A 20,849-nucleotide genomic window follows, 5' to 3' on the forward strand; every position below is an offset into this window, starting at 1 on the left:
ATACGGGAAATTACGCGAAATTACTGGAAAATACCGGAAATTACGCGAAAATACCGGACAATAAAAGAAAATACAAGAAATTACGGGAAAATATCGGAAAATACAAGAAAATACGGGAAATTACGCGAAAATATCGGAAAATAAAAGAAAATACGAGAAATTACGGGAAAATACAAGAAAATACGCGAAATTACTGGAAAATACCAGAAATTACGCAAAAATACCGAAAAATAAAAGAAAATACGAGAAATTACGGGAAAATACAAGAAAATACGGGAAATTAATAGAAAATATCGGAAAATACAAGAAAATACGGGAAATTACGCGAAAATACCGGAAAATACAAGAAAATACCGGAAATTACGCGAAAATACAAGATAATACCAGAAAATACGGGAAATTACGGTAAAAATATCGGAAAATACAAGTAAATACGGGAAATTACGCGAAAATATCGGAAAATACAAGAAAATACCGGAAATTACGCGAAAATACCGGAAAATAAAAGAAAATACGAGAAATTACGGGAAAATACAAGAAAATACGGGAAATTACGCGAAATTACTAAAAAATACAAGAAAATACGGGAAATTACGGGGAATTACGGGAAAATACAAGAAAATACCAGAAAATACGGGAAAATAAGGGAAATTATGCGAAAATACAAGAAAATACGGGAAAATACCGGAAATTACGCGAAAATACCGGAAAATAAAAGAAAATACGAGAAATTATGGGAAAATACAAGAAAATACGGGAAAATACGGGAAATTACGGGAAATTACGCGTAATTATGGAAAAATACGAGAAAATACGGGAAATTACCGGAAAATACCGGAAATTACGCGAAAATACAAGAATATACGGGAAATACGCGAAAATACCAGAAAATACAAGAAATTACCGGAAAATACCGGAAATTACGCGAAAATACCGGAAAATAAAAGAAATTACGGGGAATTAGGCGAAAATATCGGAAAATACCAGAAAATACGGGAAATTACGCGAAAATACGGGAAATTACGCGAAAATACCAGAAAATACAAGAAATTACCGGAAAATACCGGAAATTACGCGAAAATACCGGAAAATAAAAGAAAATACGAGAAATTATGGGAAAATACAAAAAAATACGGGAAAATACGGGAAATTACGGGAAATTAAGCGTAATTATGGAAAAATACGAGAAAATACGGGAAATTACCGGAAAATACCGGAAATTACGCGAAAATACCGGAATATAAAAGAAAATACGAGAAATTACGGGAAAATACAAGAAAATACGTGAAATTACGCAAAATTACGCGAAATTACTGGAAAATACTGGAAATTACGCGAAAATACCGGAAAATAAAAGAAAATACGAGAAATTACGGGAAAATACAAGAAAATACGGGAAATTACGGGAAAAACAAGAAAATACAAGAAAATACAAGAAAATACGGGAAATTACGCGAAAATACAAGAAAATACAAGGAAATACGGGAAAATAAGGGAAATTACGCGAAAATACAAGAAAATACGGGAAAATACGGGAAATTACGCGAAATTACGCGAAATTACTGGAAAATACCGGAAATTACGCGAAAATACGCGAAAATATTGGAAAATACCAGAAAATACGGGAAATTACGCGAAAATACAAGAAAATACGGGAAATTACGCGAAAATACCAGAAAATACAAGAAATTACCGGAAAATACCGGAAATTACGCGAAAATACCGGAAAATAAAAGAAAATACGAGAAATTACGCGAAATTACGTGAAAAGGGGAAGTTTCATCCACCAGTCTGTAAGGCCTGCAGAACAGACAGTGCATCTGTAAAGAAGACGACGTTGTTGGAGGTGTCTGGGCTGTTCTCAACGTGGGTGGCACCGGTCTGAATGGCAACTGCTTCAGCCTTGAAGTTGGTGGAGTAGAGGCCGGTTGCAAGGGAAAGACGGTCTTCTCTTCCTTCTGGGTACCGGATGTAGATTCCGGCGCCACCATTCTTCACGGCTTGTTCAGCTGGCCCGTCAGTGAACACGTGAGTCCACTGATCTTGTGGATATACTCCATAGTACAGGACTTCTTCACAGCGCCGTCTTGGGAGTCTTTCTTGCCGACACCAGGGATGCTGCAGTGAATCAGGGGGAAAGCAGTTTCATTCCATGCTGGGTTTGTCCGGCACAGGGGGATCTCTCTGGGGTCGTGTTCCAGGATATCTTGGTGTTTTCGTTCAAGGATCCTCGCCTGGTGGATGAAACTTCCCCTTTTCAACCTTCCCTTCATCGGCTGGGCCAGTCTGTTTCTCATGGGGTGATTTGGAAGTCTCTTGAACTTGGCGGCTTGGACGAGCAGCTTTATACAAAAAATTAACGAAAATAGAAACTGATCCGACATGAATACTGTTAGCTGTTAAGCGACTGAAGTTGTTCTGAAGACATTGGTCTCGAGACCAAGATCATCGTCTTGTTCATCTACATCTCCATCTACTATGTAAACCTGAGTAAGTCAGCCGAGGCACGGACCTATATCCCAGAACGGCTTTCAGACGAATTTTAAGCATTAGCTTCTAGAAGATCACTAGTCGAATTAACTTCCGGTTCAAAAATCGACAGAAAGAAGAAAATCAGACGATGCGAGTGGTGCTGACAGAAACATGAGCTCAAGCTGTGTTTATTGGCTCTGAGTCGTGGGAAGGGGTGGTCAACAGCTTTTGTTAAAAAAAGATAGCAATTAACTAATGGTAAGTAATAACTAGCAATTGTATCGCAGTCGGATATTACCTGACAAATCATTCATAGAGTTGATATCGGTCTGCCGCTAGCAGTCTAGACACTAGAGAGTACATCCGGGGTAGAAGCAAAGTCTCAGCGCTAGTAATTAAGCTTCTTCTGTTTACCTCAAGCAATAAACTGTTATCTACAAAAATCATCTGTTGCCGACAATTGTATTTTTTAAATTCCAAGAATCTTACTAGACTTTATGCCCCTGGCCTAAGGCACCATCATTACCGCCAGTTATGTCAACGGTTTAAATACACCTGAAACAAAACGATATCAACCTTCAGATGAGAGTACTTCTGTTGAATTAATACAAAATCGCATAATTTGTTAGTGTAGTAGACCTAACCTTTTTTTAATTAATCCCGTACACTTCATTCCAACAAAAATGAAAGGTTGTCAATGTAGATGCAAAATGAGGATAGAAAAGACAAGAAAAAGAAAAGGTTGAACAAAAGGAATCAGGTTGTGTTATGTTCACTGTTTTACCGTGTCCACTCTGAGAAGCGAACTCTGCTTATTAGCGATGAAACCCTTTTACCACAACATTGCAGGTATCACAGAAGGGTTGGTAATTGTTGTGTTAATAAGAAGTGTAAAAATATAGAGAGAAAGACAGAAAACAAAATTAATCAAACAACCAACCAAAAAATCCCAACATTCACAGTCTTTCACCATGCTTCTTTTCTTACTACAAAACTCCCAAAGTCTCATTTTCATCATGATAGCATGTTTATTCTCTGTTTAAAGTTAACCTCGTAACTTGTGTGTGGCTGTAGCTGTATTCCCTGGCACCGAAGACAAACATCAACAACGAGTACAACACAACAAAAAGTAAACAGACGTGTTAACTAAACTGGTTCACCATATCTCAACTGCTTTGTTTTAATAAGATTTAATGTACAATTTCAGCAATTTAATGACATTTTTAGCTATTTTAGCCATGACTGTGAACATCAGCAGGTCTATCCTCACTTTATCTGTGTGAACTTTCTTTAATGATTGTGTTAACGGTTCGCTCCGTCAAGAGCAGACATTACTCTTCCAATAATATTTTACTTAATTTACTGCAGAAATGACATCTCAAGTATAATGAGAGTGTCATGGTCATCAAATCATCAGTACACAACATGTCTAGGAAGCTAAAGTAATAATAGTTGGTGTAAATGATGCTCTGCTACAAACACAAACAGAGAGAGATGGGCTTTGGAATAAAATAAAATTTAAAGATAGACTTCCAAGCTGCTTCATCTAAACATTCTTTTTGGAGACAGAAGCGTGCACTAAGCAATGATAGAGTCGTTATACATTTATAAAGAGGTTGAAGCGGGCTAGAGAAGGATATGCCCATGTAATATAAGCATAGGTAAAGCCATGTCTACACTTTGATACAGAAATCAAGAAAGCTCGGAGTGGACGAAGAAAGACATGTCCTTGCAATGTGCCGGTTGACTTAGTCCCATGGTTCGGCCACGGGTCTCTGATGAGGGTTTTTGCAAGGGTGAGATGGACAGTTGCGGTCCCAGCAGGGACATCTGTTACTTGCTGGAGACTTTGGTTTGTTCTGCCAGGTCTTGATCTTGACTACCTCCAGAACCCCGCCTTGTTTGCAAGGATGCGAGGGACAGGACTTCTCCCTGCATGAACAGCCTCTGCCTGTCCCCTGCGTGTTGGGTTTGTTCCCCTTCGGTGCACCTGGTGCATGGGTCTTCGAGTTGCCGGCCCATGGCCCCTGACCAGGTCTGTGAGGCTGTTGACCAGGTCTGGGTGGCTGTTGACCAGGTCTGGGTGGCGGGTGACCAGGTCTGGGTGGCTGCTCTACATGGACAAACACGTTTGTATCACCGGGCTGTGGAAAGACTCTGGAGTTTTCATGCGTCCTTTTAGGCTGAGGAGACTGGATGACGGGAGGAGGTGGTCTGAAAATGGTATTGCTGGGTACCCCACGCTTCTGTAATCTTGCTGGTTCCTCGCCCTCTGCAACATTTTCTTAAAAAAAATTTCTACGACATTTACTACAATCGTAAAATGGCAACAGTGCAATTTTTCGCTTAGTGGTGGTGGTGGTAGCAACCGTAGAATTAGTAGCAAGAGAGTCAGTGTTGTCAGTTTTGTTGGTTCACATCAGCTAACACTACAACAATCTTTGACATATAAACTGTACCTGATAGAGCATGAGGTTCGCATCCTGGCAGGCTCATCATGAACCCAGCCAATGCCAGAAAGATCAAAGACGCCATGTTACACATGTTGCAGCTGAAAACATAAAGAAAGAATTGGATAAACAATAGGAAGAGAATGCAGACATAACAGAAAGGATCCAGAAATGTTATAAAAAAAATAGGACAAGGTTCAATGCTATGAAAACACAATCTCATGCGAAGAGATTTCATCCATAGTTTACATTTCTATTTGGTGTTTATTTTTTTTTTAACGCTCATCAACTGCTTTGAGGGAAATATAAAACTAAAATAAAGTGATTAGCTGTTGTATGAAAATGCAGACTTTTCTTGCTCTTTGAAATAAATGTAAAGACCTCACTGTTTGAGACAACAATACTCACAGTGTTCAAGATCCCGCCAGATGTTAAGTGTTGTGACTGTAACAGCAAAACAAAACAGGTGGGCAACACGGTGGTCTGCCCTTGTCCCTGTCCACCTGCACACTCATCTGTAGCACCTTTACCTACATTTATATGCCATCTCTTGTTTGCTCTTCGTGGTTACAAATTTGGAAATATGCGCTTCATCTAAGCTGCATGCGACTCGCGAAAGCTGATGTAACAAGGATGGGCAAAACTGCTGACCTGCACTCAGTATCAACTGCCCTTTGTCAGGAGGAAGTGTGTGTGTGTGTTGGGGGGATAAGGTGCGAGTTGACTTTGAAAAACATCCAGAATACGTGTGTTTGAAGTGTGTGGAGTCGTGTTTGACATCAAGCAGACGCAGCGGAAAATCGGGATGCGAAACATGCAGGTCTTTGGCACAAAGGTGTGAGCGGGCTGGAACAGAGGTGCAAACCACAGACACCACGACCATGGTGCAGGTCAAAAATGCGGCGCTTGAAGACGTCATCAGTGGGCGCAGTCACGTGCATGCAGGTAAGTATATGCAGGTACGAACGCAAAAACACATCCCTCTCTCTCTCTCACTCTCTCTGTCTCTGTTTGTCTGTCTGTCTCTCTCTCTCTCTCACACACTCACATACGAGAGCGCGCTAGACAGATAGACTGTCTAATGTTTAGTGCAAGATCCACAAATGTAGGTGAGTACCACTCATCTTCTTCGTACTCGATATACACACCTACAAACATCGCCAAGCACAGAAAAAGTCCCAATCGCTACGTCACCTTTGTACACAGACATGCCTCATTAACAGACCATCCCAGCTCTCCCATTGGCTGAAACCTTGATATCATAAATGTATACATTTACAATGCTGTTTGTTTTGCTGACTTTTATTCAGTGTATGGCGATGGCTGTAGGCCTTATCTCAAGAAACGGAAAGGGAGGATTTGCACAGATTTGGGGAAATATCTTGCACTGAGCTCTACCCAATCATTGGAAGAAGTTTTGCACCCATCAGCCCTTTAATAAATGGAGTTCTGAGCTGAAACTATTCATCTGCATCAAGAGGAAGTGATTAATTCATAAAAATGAACATAATATGTAAAACATCTTTTGAAAACAAAAAAGGTAATTCACCAGACAACTATTGTTGCAATTATTTGAAATTATAGTTTTGTGTTTAAACTTTGCGAGTAGGGAATCCAAATCCCTCACGCTTTCACCTCCACATTAACGAACTTAAGTTGCCATTTAAAAAAAAGGACCAAAAAGCAATCAAACAAAAACAGGACAGAGAACAATTTTCCAAGAAAATTAACAGCTCATATAAATTAAATTTTTACAGGTGAAATAACACCTTTTATCCTCCACCCGTCATGAACATCTTTATTGAAAATGTTTGTGCAGGGGAGACTAATCGCCAGCATCGCTGCTACTGTGCTTAGTCTGCCCTTTAAATTGACAGATTAGGTAACAACACGTTGTTATACAGGTCAAACAGTAACTGACCTAGAAATATCACTGTCACCTGCTTCGGTCGACCTCATCCTCTTCCTGTCCTCATTGGCAGGTACTCGACCTGTCTGAAAACCGTTATCCGCCGGCAGGTGTGAACTCGTACATCAGGACTGTCAGGTCAACACACCTGTGGAGGTGAGTCTAGTGCTGTGTCTAATCCCCGACACACGTAGCCGTACCACTCACATCTGTGACACAGTGTGTTGTCTTTGTGACATCGTACTTTGACACAGTGTGCCACTCTACTAGTCTGTGTCGTCATACTTTATGATTTATTTGTGGCGATGGACTAAAACCGTCTGACAATTACAACGGTCGATGATAAAATGTTCTGATTTATGTTGATACTGACAGAGACCAACTGCTCTGGTGTGTTTGGGGAGTCGGTAGGGCCTTTGTTTCGCTGACTTTGGTGAACTTTACAGTTCGTTGGGTTGTGAGGTCAAGGTGCACCCTGATGTAGGTCGGGTCAGGTAGCACTCCTGACAGGGAGCAGGACAGGAGGGCAAATAGTGAAACGAATTCTCGAGTTTCGGAAAAGATATTGGTGTATGACTGACAGCTTCAGGTGTTACACTCGCCCTGTGCTTGTGATTTGTGTCAGGGAACAATCTCCTCAGCAGGTCATTCATCCACATCTCATCCACCGATCGTTAGAATCGTTTTTTTATTGACTGCTCCTGGTCACACTCTGCTCCTATAATTAAAACAAGTCACTGACAATATTTATGTTTAAAGTTGTTGTGTGAACCAACAGTGAAATGGCGGATGGAGGAAACGAGACCCTGCTTGTGTCCTGCGAGTGGCTGCAGGATAAGGTAACATCCGGGGACACAGGGAACATCGTGGTGCTGGATGTGACCTGGTCCAGCGACAAGGACTTGTATGAGGACTACAAGCAGTAAGTAGTGTGCAGTGTTTGGAGATCGTGGACAGACATGCTGTTACTGAGACAGACAGACAGACAGACAGACAGACAGACAGACAGACAAGACCGCCAAGCATAGAACTGATTTATTCAGACTGTTAATCAGATTAAAAAGTACACGCCTATATCTGTCTCTTTTGCAAGGCGACACATTCCAGGGGCAGCGTACCTCAATGTCCTCATTGGTCCTCACTCAGACTCGTTTCCACGCAACATTCCACAGCAGGATGTATTTCAGAAGAACGCGCGTGCTGTCGGGGTGAACGACAACTCTCACGTGATCGTCTACAGCAACTCTGACAAATACGGCTTTTTCGTCTCTGGCAGGGCGTGGTGGACATTCAAGGTATTATGAAAAAATAGATTATCTAAATATCAGGAAAGGAAGACAGGTAGAAATAGAAGGAAGAAGAGAGGATAGACAGAAAAAAAAGAAAATCAGCAAAAAGTTGTGTTCAGTATTTTTGTGCATGAAATGAATTGTATTATCGTCTTTCCAACCGATTACGAAGAGTATTTTAAATGTCAAATATGTTGGTCAAATTAATATTCAGCACCAACATGCAAATAAATATTTCAAATTCATTGTTCAGTTGTGATCTTTAGCGACTGCCCATCATAAACTCTTACATAAGTTGCATAATTCTGCATTTCTATAGTCAGAGACAACAAAATGTAATTTTTCTTGTTTCAAACCTCTTCAGATATTCGGAGCACAGACTGTGTCGATTCTGGATGGAGGACTCCAGAAGTGGCTGAGTCTCGGCTATCCCACCGTCTCCGGTGTGACTGATGTTCAGGTAAGTGAGACATAAGTTATCTCAGGGCAAAGTCACATTTCAGACATAAACAATTACTACAGGAGTTTATGAGTGTAGGATGTCAAACATCTACTATTTTCAGGTGTGATAATCAGGTGGCTATCATCAGGTTCAGCCGAGTGCCGTCTGGTACTAATGCAGTCGGCAACCACCAAAGCCTGAGAAGATAATATAAATCAGTTATGGTAGCCCGTCTGTAGTCTTTTTTTGTTCCTGAAACAAGATAATTTCACAACCTCTGTGCCAGGTGTTTCTTCAATGTTTCCAGAAATAAGTTCTGTCTCAAAATGCGGTGTTGGCTGTAAAAAGAGTTGAGATGCTATATGTTATATCTATATACAGCCAATGTATCATAGATAAATAAGATTGCGATGCCGAGCCCTATAGACAGAAAAATAAGAAAAGATGGGGTAATTTTGTTTCCAATTTGTATTTAATTTAATGTCAAAGACAAATGTTGCTTGTAGCCAGGTAACTTCACAGCCAGATTCCAGAAGGACTATTACTGCACCTTTGATCAGGCGTCCTCAGTAGTAGGTACAGACACCATCATCCTAGACTCCCGCCCACAAGAGCTTTACAAGCAAGGTAAGACATCAGACTGGTTGACTCATGATCACAAACTTACCTGTCTAAAGGATCGTTAATTCAAGTTACGTGATCCAGCATGCACCCGCATTTCATCGAGACCAGCGACTCCGTCTTTGTATGTTCATTCCGGCGTTGATCAACCCATTTTCTAGGTGTAAATACACAATTCTTTTTGACTAAAATAGTTTCTATTAACATTAGGATAATTTGCTACTGCGCATGCGCACACAACTAATGGACGTGCCTGTAGTCTAAGCTGTTGACATCTTGGACTGTCATCAAGTTTCTTCTTGTCCTACAAGCAAAACTCGAGGGAAAAGAAACAATGAGAGACCAGGAGAGAACTTTCAATGTGTGCAGATGTACTTGTTGAGGAAAGTGGGTGGACGGATGAATGAATGTGGTTTCAGGGATGAAAAGTGCATTTCAAACCGTATTTTACGTTCTCGTACGTTTTGGTTAAGGTCACGTGCCGGGCGCGCGCAACCTACCCTACTCCGACCTGATTGATGAAGAGACCAAGACAATGAAGTCGGTCAGCGAAATCAGAGCTGGTAATATTTGTATTGCTTAGAACATCCACTTTCTGTGTCTTCATTTTTTGGGGAACATTGTCAGGGATACAAGTAGAACAGATGCAGAAGCTGCGACCATAAGTGTTCTTTCAAACAACAACAACAACAACAACAACAAAACCTCCACACGCACACACACAGGCAAAGGCGCTAGCCCTGGTTCTTGACAAACACTTGGTTTAATTTTTTTTTCAGATGAGTTTTCCATATCTCTGCCATCTGTTTAAACAAATTTTGCCCTGTATCCAAATCTTTGCCATCTCTGTTTACATCTCTGTCATACTATTTACATATCTTTGTCCTGTGTGCTTAGATATCTCTTTCTTATGTGTTGAATATCTCTGCCATGTCTGCTTGAATATTCTGACACGTGTTTTCCTATCTCTGCTTCGTGTCTAGCTCTGCAAGGTGCTGGAGTAGACTTGGAGAAGCCTGTCGTCTGCTACTGCAACTCTGGAATGTCCTCGTGCACCTTGCTCTTCGCCTCCAAGCTCTGCGGCGCTAAGGACGTGTCCCTCTACCACGTAAGGTGGCAGATAAACAAACAAACAAACAACAAACAAACAAACAAACAAACACACACACAAACACACAAACAAACACACAAACAAACACACAAACAAACACACAAACAAACACACAAACAAACAAACAAACAACTATGACAAACCAAACAAATGTAACCAACTAACCAGCCAGTTAACACAAAACCAAAGCGAACAGATCAATCAATTACTCAATACGTCACCAATAATAGTTCGTTTTATTTTTCTCGTGACAGGGAGGATTCACCTTATGGAAGAAGAGTGCTCCAGACAACATCGGACAATGATGTCAGACCTCATCCACCAATCCTCAGTCGGGATGTAAAAACTCATTTTATTTCTCATCTTCCAAAGACAAGGACAGTTTGTAAAACTCAGTGCAACGAATCGTGAAGTGGAAAGTTCTTGTTAAACTAATAGACAGGAAGTATGATCATGTAGCAAATGTATTAGCTTTAACTCACAGATACCTGTATTTGAAGTATTTTTGTTTTGTAGTTTTGATTTTTTCACAAGAAATTATTTTGATGACTAGATCCTACTCATGGGTGTGTGGATGACATACGCGCGCACGCACACATATATGTATATATGATTGTTTAGTGAAAGATATGTGGTTTTAAGGAAGAATAATAAATTATATCACAGGAAAATAACTTTCATCAATTCAGCTGTAGCAGTCAATTTAAGTTTGAAGACTCACATCGTTGACAGCTTTTCATCGTCTATCAAACTGTTGAGTTTAAGAAAACACAGACCACCATGGAGGAGTAGAAAACATTGAATTCACAATCAAGATTGTTGTATTCAAGGCATCAGTCAATAAGTGATACCTAATAAGCATAATACATATGCAACGATTTCCTCTTGATAATTTCCTCCGAAACATACCCGTAACATGGCCAAGCAAGGTCCATTACTAGGTGATCGCCTGGCTATAGAGTAAGACCACAGAAAACACTAAATACCTGTCATACACCACAAAGTTTTGTCTGCAATCCGGCGAGGCATCTAATATAGCGGTTGGTTGTTTTTTTTTTCAAGGTGTAAAAATATATATGTTTGTTCACCGGTATCAACGGTGGAAAAACCAAAGTTCCCTGATGTGTTCAATCTTTTTATACCTGATTGGTTCTAACACTTACCTGTTAGGCAAATACAAAACTCAAAACACAAAAGAGAATTCGGATAAAATCAGCATCCGAAAGATTAGTGGAAAAATGATAAACTTGTTCACAAAGCCCTCTGGCAGGCTGCAGAAAGTCCAGGAAACCCAGGCAGTAAGCAAAGATCGACAACCACTGAATGGTTTGGTTTTTTTTTACAGATTATCCTTCCTTTGTGTTTCTCAGTGTGTTCTAATCTGCATCAACAGTTATTCTCTTGAGTTGCACAATGTCGACTTTTACTCTGGTCCAGCTTTTGGTTAATTGTAATAGTGTGAGTCCCCATCTACCTTCCAATGGTAGATATATAATTGATATTATTTTACGAATTGGTGATTGTCAGGTGTATCGTCTTCCATTTTATTCAGTGGATATCAAGGACAGTGTCTGAAATGGGTCTGAATGTGACTATTTTACAATTTTTGTCAGTAAACATAATGGATTAGGCTTTCGAAAGAAGGAAAATATGTCAGCATAATTAGACAACTGTCGACTGTTTACAACCTCTGGGTTCTGCAAGTGACCTGTCTTAGTTCTGTTATAGATATCAACATCAATGAAAAATCTTGTCTAAAGTTAGCAAAAGTATTTTCCAAACAGATTTCTTTCAGAGCTGTACTCCCTATGAACTTTCATGAGCTTCTGTAAAATATTTCTGTAAGTTTACAAATTATCTCCTGGCCAAGCGGGTTGTAACTGTATTCCTATTTCTTGTCTTGTTGTTTCTGTTGTAGATGTAAGCGCACGTGAGGGCGTATAAAGCATGTGAGCATATAAACCTCATATTGTGATGAAGAGCATATCCTTGCATTATCTTAAATTACCACAGACAAAAAAGCTTCACATTCTGAGTGCTGACAGTCTGGCAGACAGGAGTGTAGTTCTATAGGCGGAACAAACACAGTCGTTGAAAGTTCTGCTTTTTCAAGTTTTCCTGAACAACCCAAGTAAAGAACTTGACTCGTATTGTCTGAAATACAGTAAAGCATTAAAGTTATTAATTTACAGATTTCATGTTTGTACGAGCGCGTACGTGTGTATGTGTGCACGTGACAAGGGTAAATGAAGAGAAGGAAGGAACGCACGAAGTAGACTGAATGTGGACAGAGAAGGGAAGACACACAGAAAAACTTTCCTAATAATCTTTTACAAAAATATCTCTCTGTCTTTCCAATCGTGAATTTTTCTCTTTTATTTTTATTCTCTCAAGTATTCTTCGCTTCGTCAATAAATTTTATTATCCTTCTTTTGCAATCTTCTATTACTTTTCTCTTTTCTTCTTCAGTGGCATTCAGCATATTGAAAATATTTTACACAAAATAGTTTCCAAATTCTTACCCTCATCACTCACAGCACTTTTACACTCGCTCAGCTTCTCCCCCGCCATACACCCACACGTGACTCATCTACACATGTAGATATAGAGGCATACACACAACAGTTTCTTAGCAACCCAGCCAACCCTCATCCAGTCACAGCACCCTGCTAAACACCTTCAGCATGTCAGAGCCAACAAATGTCAACATCCACAAACAAGCAAAGGTCACTGTCTCCTCTTCTTTAACCTCAGGACTGACACACCAAGGGGATACTTCACGTGGGAAAAATAAGATAATTTATGGAAAAAGAGATCACAATCGATCAAATTTTGTATTCAGCCTTCGAGACGAAGACAGGAAAAAAGGTGATACCCTCGATACCCCGATGCATCCGGGGAATAATCTTCTTCCCCTCTGAACCCTCGTCTAAGAGATGATGTCATTCTAGCTGAACATCTGCTCTGCCCAGCTGCACAAGAATCTCGCGACACATCAACGCGATAGTCTCGCGATTCGCCGCCCGCTGCGAGATTTGACTTCCCGGAAACGCATAGGCTTCTGGGAGCAAAATGCACCGCTGCAGCGTGGCAATGTCTGCACAGTCCTCAATGATCTCTCGCATTTCCGTCAGTGGGGGTGGAGTGAACGACTGGATACCCAGAATTTTCAGACGAAGACACTCCTTGCACTTTTGAACCGTCTGCTGCAGCCCGACGAGGGAGAGAGAGCAAAACGATACAGAGAAGCAGACGATGGTGGCGGCCATCTTGTGAAGAAGCCCAACCACAAGGACAGCAAAAGTTTTAAGGTTGTTGCGACTGAGGTTCAATTCCCGCAATCCGTCGATAAGAGGCCACTGCCAACAAAACCAAAATAAATGTTAGGAAAACGAAAACATAAGTAATTTGCAATTAGACATTGACAATGCTTTCTGTATTTCAGCTTCCGAAAAACGGCGAACATCTCTATTAAGCACATTTGTAAGTAAGCAATTTTGTTTGGAACAGGATAACTGTACCTTAAATTTTATTTCTTGTTGTTTTAATTGTATAATTATTGATTGAAATCTCCATGCAGCTCACGTTCCACACATAACTCTCTGTTTCTGTCCTTTTGAACTTGGTGTGGTGGACAATAAGATTTATACTCTGTTTAAAATATCCCCAAGGATACCTCACCTGTATCAATGCCTGGATGTCCAACTCGCTCAGACGGCAGTCACGGAGACTCAGGTAGCTCAGGTCCTGGTCCAGGTTGTGCAGCAGCTGCTCCACGCAGTCTCGCAGGTTGCAGGAGGCCAGGTTGAGGCGCTGCAGCGCGCGCAATGGACGCAGCACCTGGTTCAGCTCGTACGCGGCATTCACGTGACGGTCCGCGTGCACGGTGTTGGGTAGACTGAGTGCACGCAGGCTGGGCAGCAGCAGCAGCGCCTCCAACAGGCTGTCCCAGCGGGTCAGATCAGAACAAATGTCGGGATCCTCGATTTCCAGGTGCGAAATGCACTGAAGAGAAGAAACAAAGAATGTTGTGTGGTAATGTTAAGTACAGGAACTCATTCTCAGAACTGTTTCAAATTCATCAAATCATTCCAGGGAGCAAATCGCCTTCTCGTCAACTCACCCTGGGGTTCAAAACTTTCTGCATCACCGCCAGGGGAAGAGTCACATCCACTATAGGCTCCGTCCACACTCTCTGACAGATGTATCTGAAGGGAGTCTCGAACTGCAAGGCCAGGCCGATCGGGACATCGTCAAACATGATTTTGCAATCGAACATGATAGTGATGGGACCTGCGTACAGAAGCACAAGAGCATTTGTAACTAAGCATATCGCATAGTCCTCTCTCTTTCTCTGTCGAGGACAGTGTAAGTGTTGAAAGAGGAGATTTGTTGATGGCTCGCATTTCTCATATTACTGCTATTACTGCGCTGTTGTTGATGATGACGATATTATTATTATTATTAACAAGACATTTTAGCTTCAGTTCCCGATTTTTCCCTGAGGAAGCACACTTTATTACAACTGCCCCAGGAGGGAATACCAGAAAGAATATATATATATAAAGAGAGAAAGAGACTATTTCTATATATTTTAAAGTATGGCTCATCGACTCTGCCATACAATACCTATCGTGTGTCCATGCCGGACCTGGAGGTCGATGTTGGCGTAGATACAAGCGATACGGTTTACGTAACGTTGGACCTTGTCTTTGCTGATGACTGAAAAATAAAACAAACAAAAATAGTTTTTCTAAAGATTGGAATGCAGCTTTTTCTTATTTTGTACTTTCATGTTCTACTTCTCTGTTTGATTTTTTTTTTCAGAATATTTACACAAAGTCTTTACGTTGTCTCAGTAAGCAACATTGTTTCTTTATCCTTCACTCTCTCTTGCCATTCTTCTTATCTTTGATTCTTTAGCACCGAGAAAAACGGAGGAGACTAAGAGAGAGCCATACCATACCAGACAAACACGAAGACAGGTAGCTGTGTGGTTCACTCACCTATTGTCTGGCGCAGTAGACTGTGAATGTATCCGGGTTGTCTGTCGCTCGGTTTCATCCAGAGGATCGGTAGCCTGGCCAACTCCCGCACCATCTTCCGGTCTAGGAAGAGTAAAGAAGAAGCATGCACGTGGTTAGGAGAAATATCAGTATACTGTGAAATCTGCACAAAATATCTGCACTTCTGATTTGATTTCCGCCCACACAACAACACACAGTTCTAGTCCTGTGTAGAGAAGGTTTCTTAATGCAAAGACTTGTGACCGAGTGATTAACAGACGGCTTCTACAACCTCATGCCAGACTCTAGACAGGACAGGCAAGAGAACGACAGACCGATGTAGAGAATAAAAGACACAGAGGTCTGTGTAACTGTGACCAGCGAAAGGGTAACTGCGTATACCATTCACCTACCTGGGACACTGGAGCAGGGTGGAGAAACGAAACAGACTGACCATGTTTGAAGCCAGTAAAGTTGACGAGCTTTAGCCTGGAGTGAGGCTTGAGGTTTAGCAGACCGATCATGAGGGAGTCCATCAGGGACAGATTATCCTGGCAGTCGAATGGCATGGTCAGGTGCTCGCAGCGAAATATTTCCTCCGGCGGCAACACCCCTCGCACGTCTAGAACCGGGTGTGGCCAGGTGGACACCAGGTGAGACACAGTCTGACGAAATGGAAAATGGCAGCAGTCTAAATACGTGATGTTCAAGGGTAGTTATAACTATACTTTCGTGGGCATAGCTGAGATCGGCAAAGCTCCAAATATTCGAGAAATTTAATCCCCCCCCAAAATTAATGAATTAAATACTTTCAATGCATGATTCAAAGTTGGCGACTACCCGACATCTATCCTCAGATGAACGGGGTTTGCAGAAAGCAGAGAGTATGAACGGACAGCCCATAACACTACCCAAGGAATGGCAAGGAAAGGCTCACCTGTAGCGATCTCTGAAAGATGGCCTCTGTCAGGAGAGCAGGGTAAAGGTCAGAGGGCATTTCGTGGACCTTAAGGCACTCCATGCGTCCTGGCTTCGCGACCATGTTCTGCATGCTGAGTTCTTTTAGCGGTCTTTAAAAACAAAAAATATCGGGTATTCCCCCTTCATATTTGACTCTGGCTCACCTTTACGAAGTTATGACAAAGTTCATCTGTCTAATGACCTTTTCAGCCTTAGTTCATCCCCACGGGCAACTCAACTCATTTACTTCGCGGACAAGAAATTACAACCTGCATCGGACCCATGGCTCGTGTAGTCGACCTTTCACCTACCTGGGTGAGCAGATGGGTTCCCCATCGAAATCTCTCTTGAAGGTGAGGTGGCCGTCTGCGTTGCGCTGCAGGTGGTAGACGAAGTGAGACTCGGTCAGCCACAGCGGATGTTGCGTCAGAGCCTCGTTTTGGGTGAAGTTTTGGCGCTCGTAGTCCACATCGTCCATCACGTCTGTCAGAGACATCGTGCTCACCCAGCGCCTCTTCCGATACACCTTACTCTGTGAAAAGGTTGACCTGAGGAACGAAGAATTACTTCCCTGCTAGTAATATACTTTAGTTGTCTATTTATTACTTTTATCAGCGAAAATGCAGCGTATATTGAATATTCATTAATGAATACAGATGTTTGGGTCATAGTTCATAGACTATTTTCAAGTTTTCGTGACTGTTCAATGTCACATGATAATGAATAACAAAAACTTTTATTTCCAATTTAATGTTTAGGTCGAAGATCAGAAGCCGTTTAAAAGAAATAAGACAAAGCACTTGCTGGAGATCGCAAAATCTCTCTATCAGCCCAAACTAATTTAAAACTAAAATATTTAAACTTTGGAGTTTGATAAAACATTTTAAAAATCTTGAGCTAACATTGATATGAATATTTCAACATCAGGTGTTTTACAAGGCCTAAAGTTGTCAAATGCATCATAAAAATTTAAAAGGTCTAGTGAAATGCTTTGTTTGTTTGTTTGTTTGTTTGTTTGTTTGTTTTTGTTGTTGTTGTTGATGTTGTGTTTTTGTTTTGTTTTGTTTTTGTTTTTTTTGTTGTTTTTTTGTTGTTTTTTTTTGCGAATGATTAACTTTTCAGTGCACGATAGTGTTTCCAAAAATCTGGCTAAATACTCTATTTCTGTCCTCGAGATACACATCCACAGATGTTGTGGCACGAGTTTGACCTCTTTCTGTGCATGGTGTTGTTTGAAATCATATGTTTCGAGAACAATAGGGGTTTGTATTTACCTGCATTTAGGCAATTCGTATATTGCACTGAGATTTACCCAGTCATTCAAAAACTGCACTCCAATACACCTTTAACTGTCCAAGTGAGCAAGCTCAACACATCTGCTCGATCCATCCCATCTCTGTTGGAACAGCTTTGCCACGGGCGCCTACAACCAAACACCTGAGGTAAACAGGATAAAAGGACGGGTAGCGTTCCCAGAGGTCAGCGCGCTCAGTCACTGGGGGGGATGCACAGCTGCAAACAGCATGAGCTGCGCCGTAAGCTGATGATCATGTGATGATGAAATCATTGTCTTGTGCGCGTAGGTCGTTCTACACCTGATAAATCCTGTAATCAAGGTTTGTTTTACATCCCAGTTTAGCTTGGTGCTTTTACCTACGTTATGATCACGGAAAACAACGTAATGGACTCGTAACCCAGACGGAGTAGGGTGTGGGTATCTCGAGGAATCAACTTGCTGGTGGGATCAAGGAAGACCAACTCTACACCACCTTCACACTATCTCAACCAGGTAGAAGTCAAAGAGAAGAGGAAATTTAGTCCCATAGTACAAAGATGCTCTGATCACGTGTTGGACGTTACGCACAAACGCGCATGCGCGCGCAGGGAGATGTCTCGCAACGGCACAACGGCAGGTGGTATTCATCCCAAACTCACAAACGCTGTGAATTCTAAATTGAGATGTATCTACTTTATCTCAAAAGTCTTACTCTCGCCATCCACCCGACCGTCACTCCACCCATTGTCACTGCAGGAAGGATGGCGGCGAAGGTCCCCACGTGCATGAAACACTCAGCCATGTGGGGAACAAGTGGCTGTAGCAGGACTGGCTCAAGTCCCGAACTGGGTGCTAGAAATGATGGAGTGTGGAGAGAAGAAACATGACTCTGACTGGCAGTTCCAGTCTCTACACGTGGCCAACAAGCACGCGACCTCTTTGGCAAAGCTCGTGCTTGTGCTGACGTCACAATCTCTCGATGTATCGGCGGGTACCGTTTCCAGAGCAGAAGAACTTGTCTTGCGGGTAAAAGATCACTTCACCTGGGTATGCAGGGAGAGAACTTTGCCGAAGATGAGAACAGACGAAAAACTAAACAAACAAAAAAAGAAAAAACCTACTTTGTCCTTTCCACTTGCTGGGGAATGACGATTCCTGCTACTCACATCAAGAACGCGCTACTAATCGTAGTCAGGTGATGTCAGGGTGGGCCATACGCCTTCTCGTGGCTGTCGCTCTATCACACACCTCATGTACCCTTGTTTATCCTTGCTTACGTGTTCCCTTGTTTATCCTTGCTTACGTGTACCTTGCATCGTCAAGGGTTCGCCAGCCAAGAGCATGCTTATCTCAACAGCAGCGTGCTCCTCCAGTTATCCCCTACCCACCTACCCCTATACGCACACCACCCGCGCGTGCGCTGCGACAGTTTCCTTTACGTCATTCGCAGTCGACACATCTTGCGCGTGCTCACGTAGTCACGTGCTTTCAAGTCTTGGCCAGACGCTCGAGCAAGCGTAGTACCACCCTTGACATACCCCTGAGTGCATGTGTGTGCGAGTGTGTGCATATCATCTTCAACATTAAGGGACTATTCTTTATTTACTGATTTTATCAATAAACGTACTACTTGCACGATAGTACCGATTTAAAATAACTTTCTCACGCCTTCCAATCTTCATCCCTTTAGTCTGTCGAATCTTTTATCTTCATGTCGGGCAAAAAATTCTACACCATCTAAACTGTCAAAAATAATTATTAAAAATATTGAAAATATTTTCTTCATTTACCCAACGAGTTCAACACCAAACTAAACAGACATAAACATATATAAAACTGAACTCTCAGAACTCAAAAAAGCCTTCAACTTTCAAGGAGGTGTCAGAAGGCGAGATTATAACATCAACTGACAGTAAGAAAAACATGTCAGATATGTAGTGTTGGTGGGGTTGTCGTGGTGGTGGATGGAGTTTTGCCAGTACGAACCATCTCGTCAACTGACGTTCTCGGTGCAAACGATTTAAAAGATAGTTTGCCGCCAGTGTTTACCTGTAATTACTGAGAAGAATCAGTTACTATTCATAGCCTACTCTCTCTCTCTCCACCCCTCTCTCTCTCCCTCAGAGACATCCAGCCCAGTTTAATTAGCATCAAGAAGCTTTCAAAGCAGTTACATCTCAATGAGTTAGCGTCAACAAACACTTAGGGAAGGCAGGATCGACTCTTTACTCAGAAATCAGTCAAAAGATGGCAGCCAAGACAAGTCACAAACCACAGAAAACCCACAGCCTGCACAAAACATGGCCCAGCAACAGAAAGCTGTCTTACCTGCGGTGCCCAGGCTCCTAGATGGCCGCCGTCGTCTGTTGTTTCTCTGGTCTAACGACTTTATCGTAAGCGGGTATGTGGCTCGGTCTTGTGAGAAACACAAAGGTAGGCATGGGGCAGGTGGGCGCGGGCGCCAAGATACAGGAACCGTGCCAGGTAAACGCAGCAGGTAATGCGTGTACTTGCCGCAGCTCCAAGATGTCAAGGTGTTATGGTCTTGTTTTCCCGGATGGGGGATATTATGGATAGGCTAGGGTTATGGTGGGGCTGGGGTGAGGATTTAGTGCTTATGTACGGAGCGTGGGAAGAGGGGCGACCAGCAGCTACAGAGAGAGTTGTTATGCTTGTTATGAGTAGGTAAGTAGCGAAGTTTTCATGAACTACTTAAGCCATGATTTATTTGTCTGTTCCCTCTATGAATCGAAATGGATAACCGAGGAATTAGACCACCAACACCCATCAGCAGGTTCGATACCCGAAGTGGCGCAGCATACTTCCCTCAGTCCCCCCGGCTGTTCAATGAGGGGACATGACCCTATGTCATAGCAACATATGACCCTATGATAAACTTAGGGAAGGAAAGGCGAAAAAGAGGAGATGAACAATGCCATAATAAAAAGAGAGAAAAGAATTATAGTCTCTACCACCTAACTCCTAAAAAACAGAAGATTACCTATACTTTTCTACTATTCAGTTAAGATGGACAAGTACATCGTCTATGGTATTCTCTTCTTAACTAAAGTTACTGCCACTAGTATGAATGAACAAGTTTCCACCAACGACTTGCTGCTCCGCTTATACACACAACTAAGCCGTCAGGTCTAATGCCACACAATTATATACATGTCTATAATTTGATATTATATATATTTAAAGACTGTACTCTCCAGTTTTAATAAACACGAAATATGGCAAAGATCGTCTTTGGGTCAAATTATTTCTGTCGTCAAATAGCGAGTAAAACTAAATTAATTTTTTAAGAGCC

At 41.8% G+C, this 20,849-nt stretch overlaps 2 protein-coding genes across 4 annotated transcripts; one reads left to right on the forward strand and one right to left on the reverse strand.

Moving 5' to 3' along the window:
• The first annotated feature begins 6,835 nt into the window (after positions 1-6,835).
• On the forward strand, positions 6,836-12,487 carry LOC112562799 (thiosulfate sulfurtransferase-like). 2 transcript variants are annotated; one of them, XM_025236296.1, is made up of 8 exons: positions 6,836-6,987; positions 7,610-7,753; positions 7,925-8,126; positions 8,485-8,580; positions 9,069-9,189; positions 9,657-9,746; positions 10,167-10,291; positions 10,549-12,487. In XM_025236296.1, the coding sequence occupies exons 2-8, from the start codon at positions 7,614-7,616 to the stop codon at positions 10,597-10,599; spliced, it is 825 nt and encodes a 274-aa protein (XP_025092081.1). In that variant the 5' UTR covers positions 6,836-6,987; positions 7,610-7,613; the 3' UTR covers positions 10,600-12,487. The 2 variants fall into 2 exon arrangements, with proteins under 2 accessions (XP_025092081.1, XP_025092082.1); XM_025236297.1 differs by lacking the exon at positions 6,836-6,987 and having other exon boundaries at positions 7,065-7,753.
• Positions 12,488-12,588: 101 nt separating this feature from the next.
• Positions 12,589-20,485, reverse strand: LOC112562798. Of its 2 annotated transcripts, none has more exons than XM_025236293.1 (9): positions 19,865-20,485; positions 16,572-16,808; positions 16,238-16,370; positions 15,755-15,965; positions 15,301-15,402; positions 14,924-15,016; positions 14,418-14,587; positions 13,976-14,299; positions 12,589-13,653 (listed from the first exon to the last, which is right to left on the reverse strand). In XM_025236293.1, the coding sequence occupies exons 2-9, from the start codon at positions 16,754-16,756 to the stop codon at positions 13,237-13,239; spliced, it is 1,635 nt and encodes a 544-aa protein (XP_025092078.1). In that variant the 5' UTR covers positions 16,757-16,808; positions 19,865-20,485; the 3' UTR covers positions 12,589-13,236. The 2 variants fall into 2 exon arrangements, with proteins under 2 accessions (XP_025092078.1, XP_025092080.1); XM_025236295.1 differs by lacking the exon at positions 19,865-20,485 and adding an exon at positions 17,535-19,063.
• Positions 20,486-20,849: the final 364 nt, after the last annotated feature.

This window comes from Pomacea canaliculata, linkage group LG4 (assembly GCF_003073045.1).
Source record: "Pomacea canaliculata isolate SZHN2017 linkage group LG4, ASM307304v1, whole genome shotgun sequence".
In the NCBI taxonomy this organism is placed as follows: domain Eukaryota; kingdom Metazoa; phylum Mollusca; class Gastropoda; order Architaenioglossa; family Ampullariidae; genus Pomacea; species Pomacea canaliculata.

What these genes read in the sequence shown, in the direction of transcription:
- LOC112562799 (XM_025236296.1), top strand. Translation starts at nt 7,614, where the DNA reads ATGGCGGATGGAGGAAACGAGACCCTGCTTGTGTCCTGCGAGTGGCTG. An exon ending in TTGTATGAGGACTACAAGCA is followed by an intron (nt 7,754 to 7,924) that starts GTAAGTAGTGTG and finishes CTCTTTTGCAAG; the next exon opens with GCGACACATTCCAGGGGCAG. An exon ending in AGGACGTGTCCCTCTACCAC is followed by an intron (nt 10,292 to 10,548) that starts GTAAGGTGGCAG and finishes TTCTCGTGACAG; the next exon opens with GGAGGATTCACCTTATGGAA.
- LOC112562798 (XM_025236293.1), bottom strand. Translation starts at nt 16,756, where the DNA reads ATGTCTCTGACAGACGTGATGGACGATGTGGACTACGAGCGCCAAAAC. An exon ending in TCTACTGCGCCAGACAATAG is followed by an intron (nt 15,017 to 15,300) that starts GTGAGTGAACCA and finishes TTTATTTTTCAG; the next exon opens with TCATCAGCAAAGACAAGGTC. An exon ending in AGAAAGTTTTGAACCCCAGG is followed by an intron (nt 14,300 to 14,417) that starts GTGAGTTGACGA and finishes TCTTCTCTTCAG; the next exon opens with TGCATTTCGCACCTGGAAAT.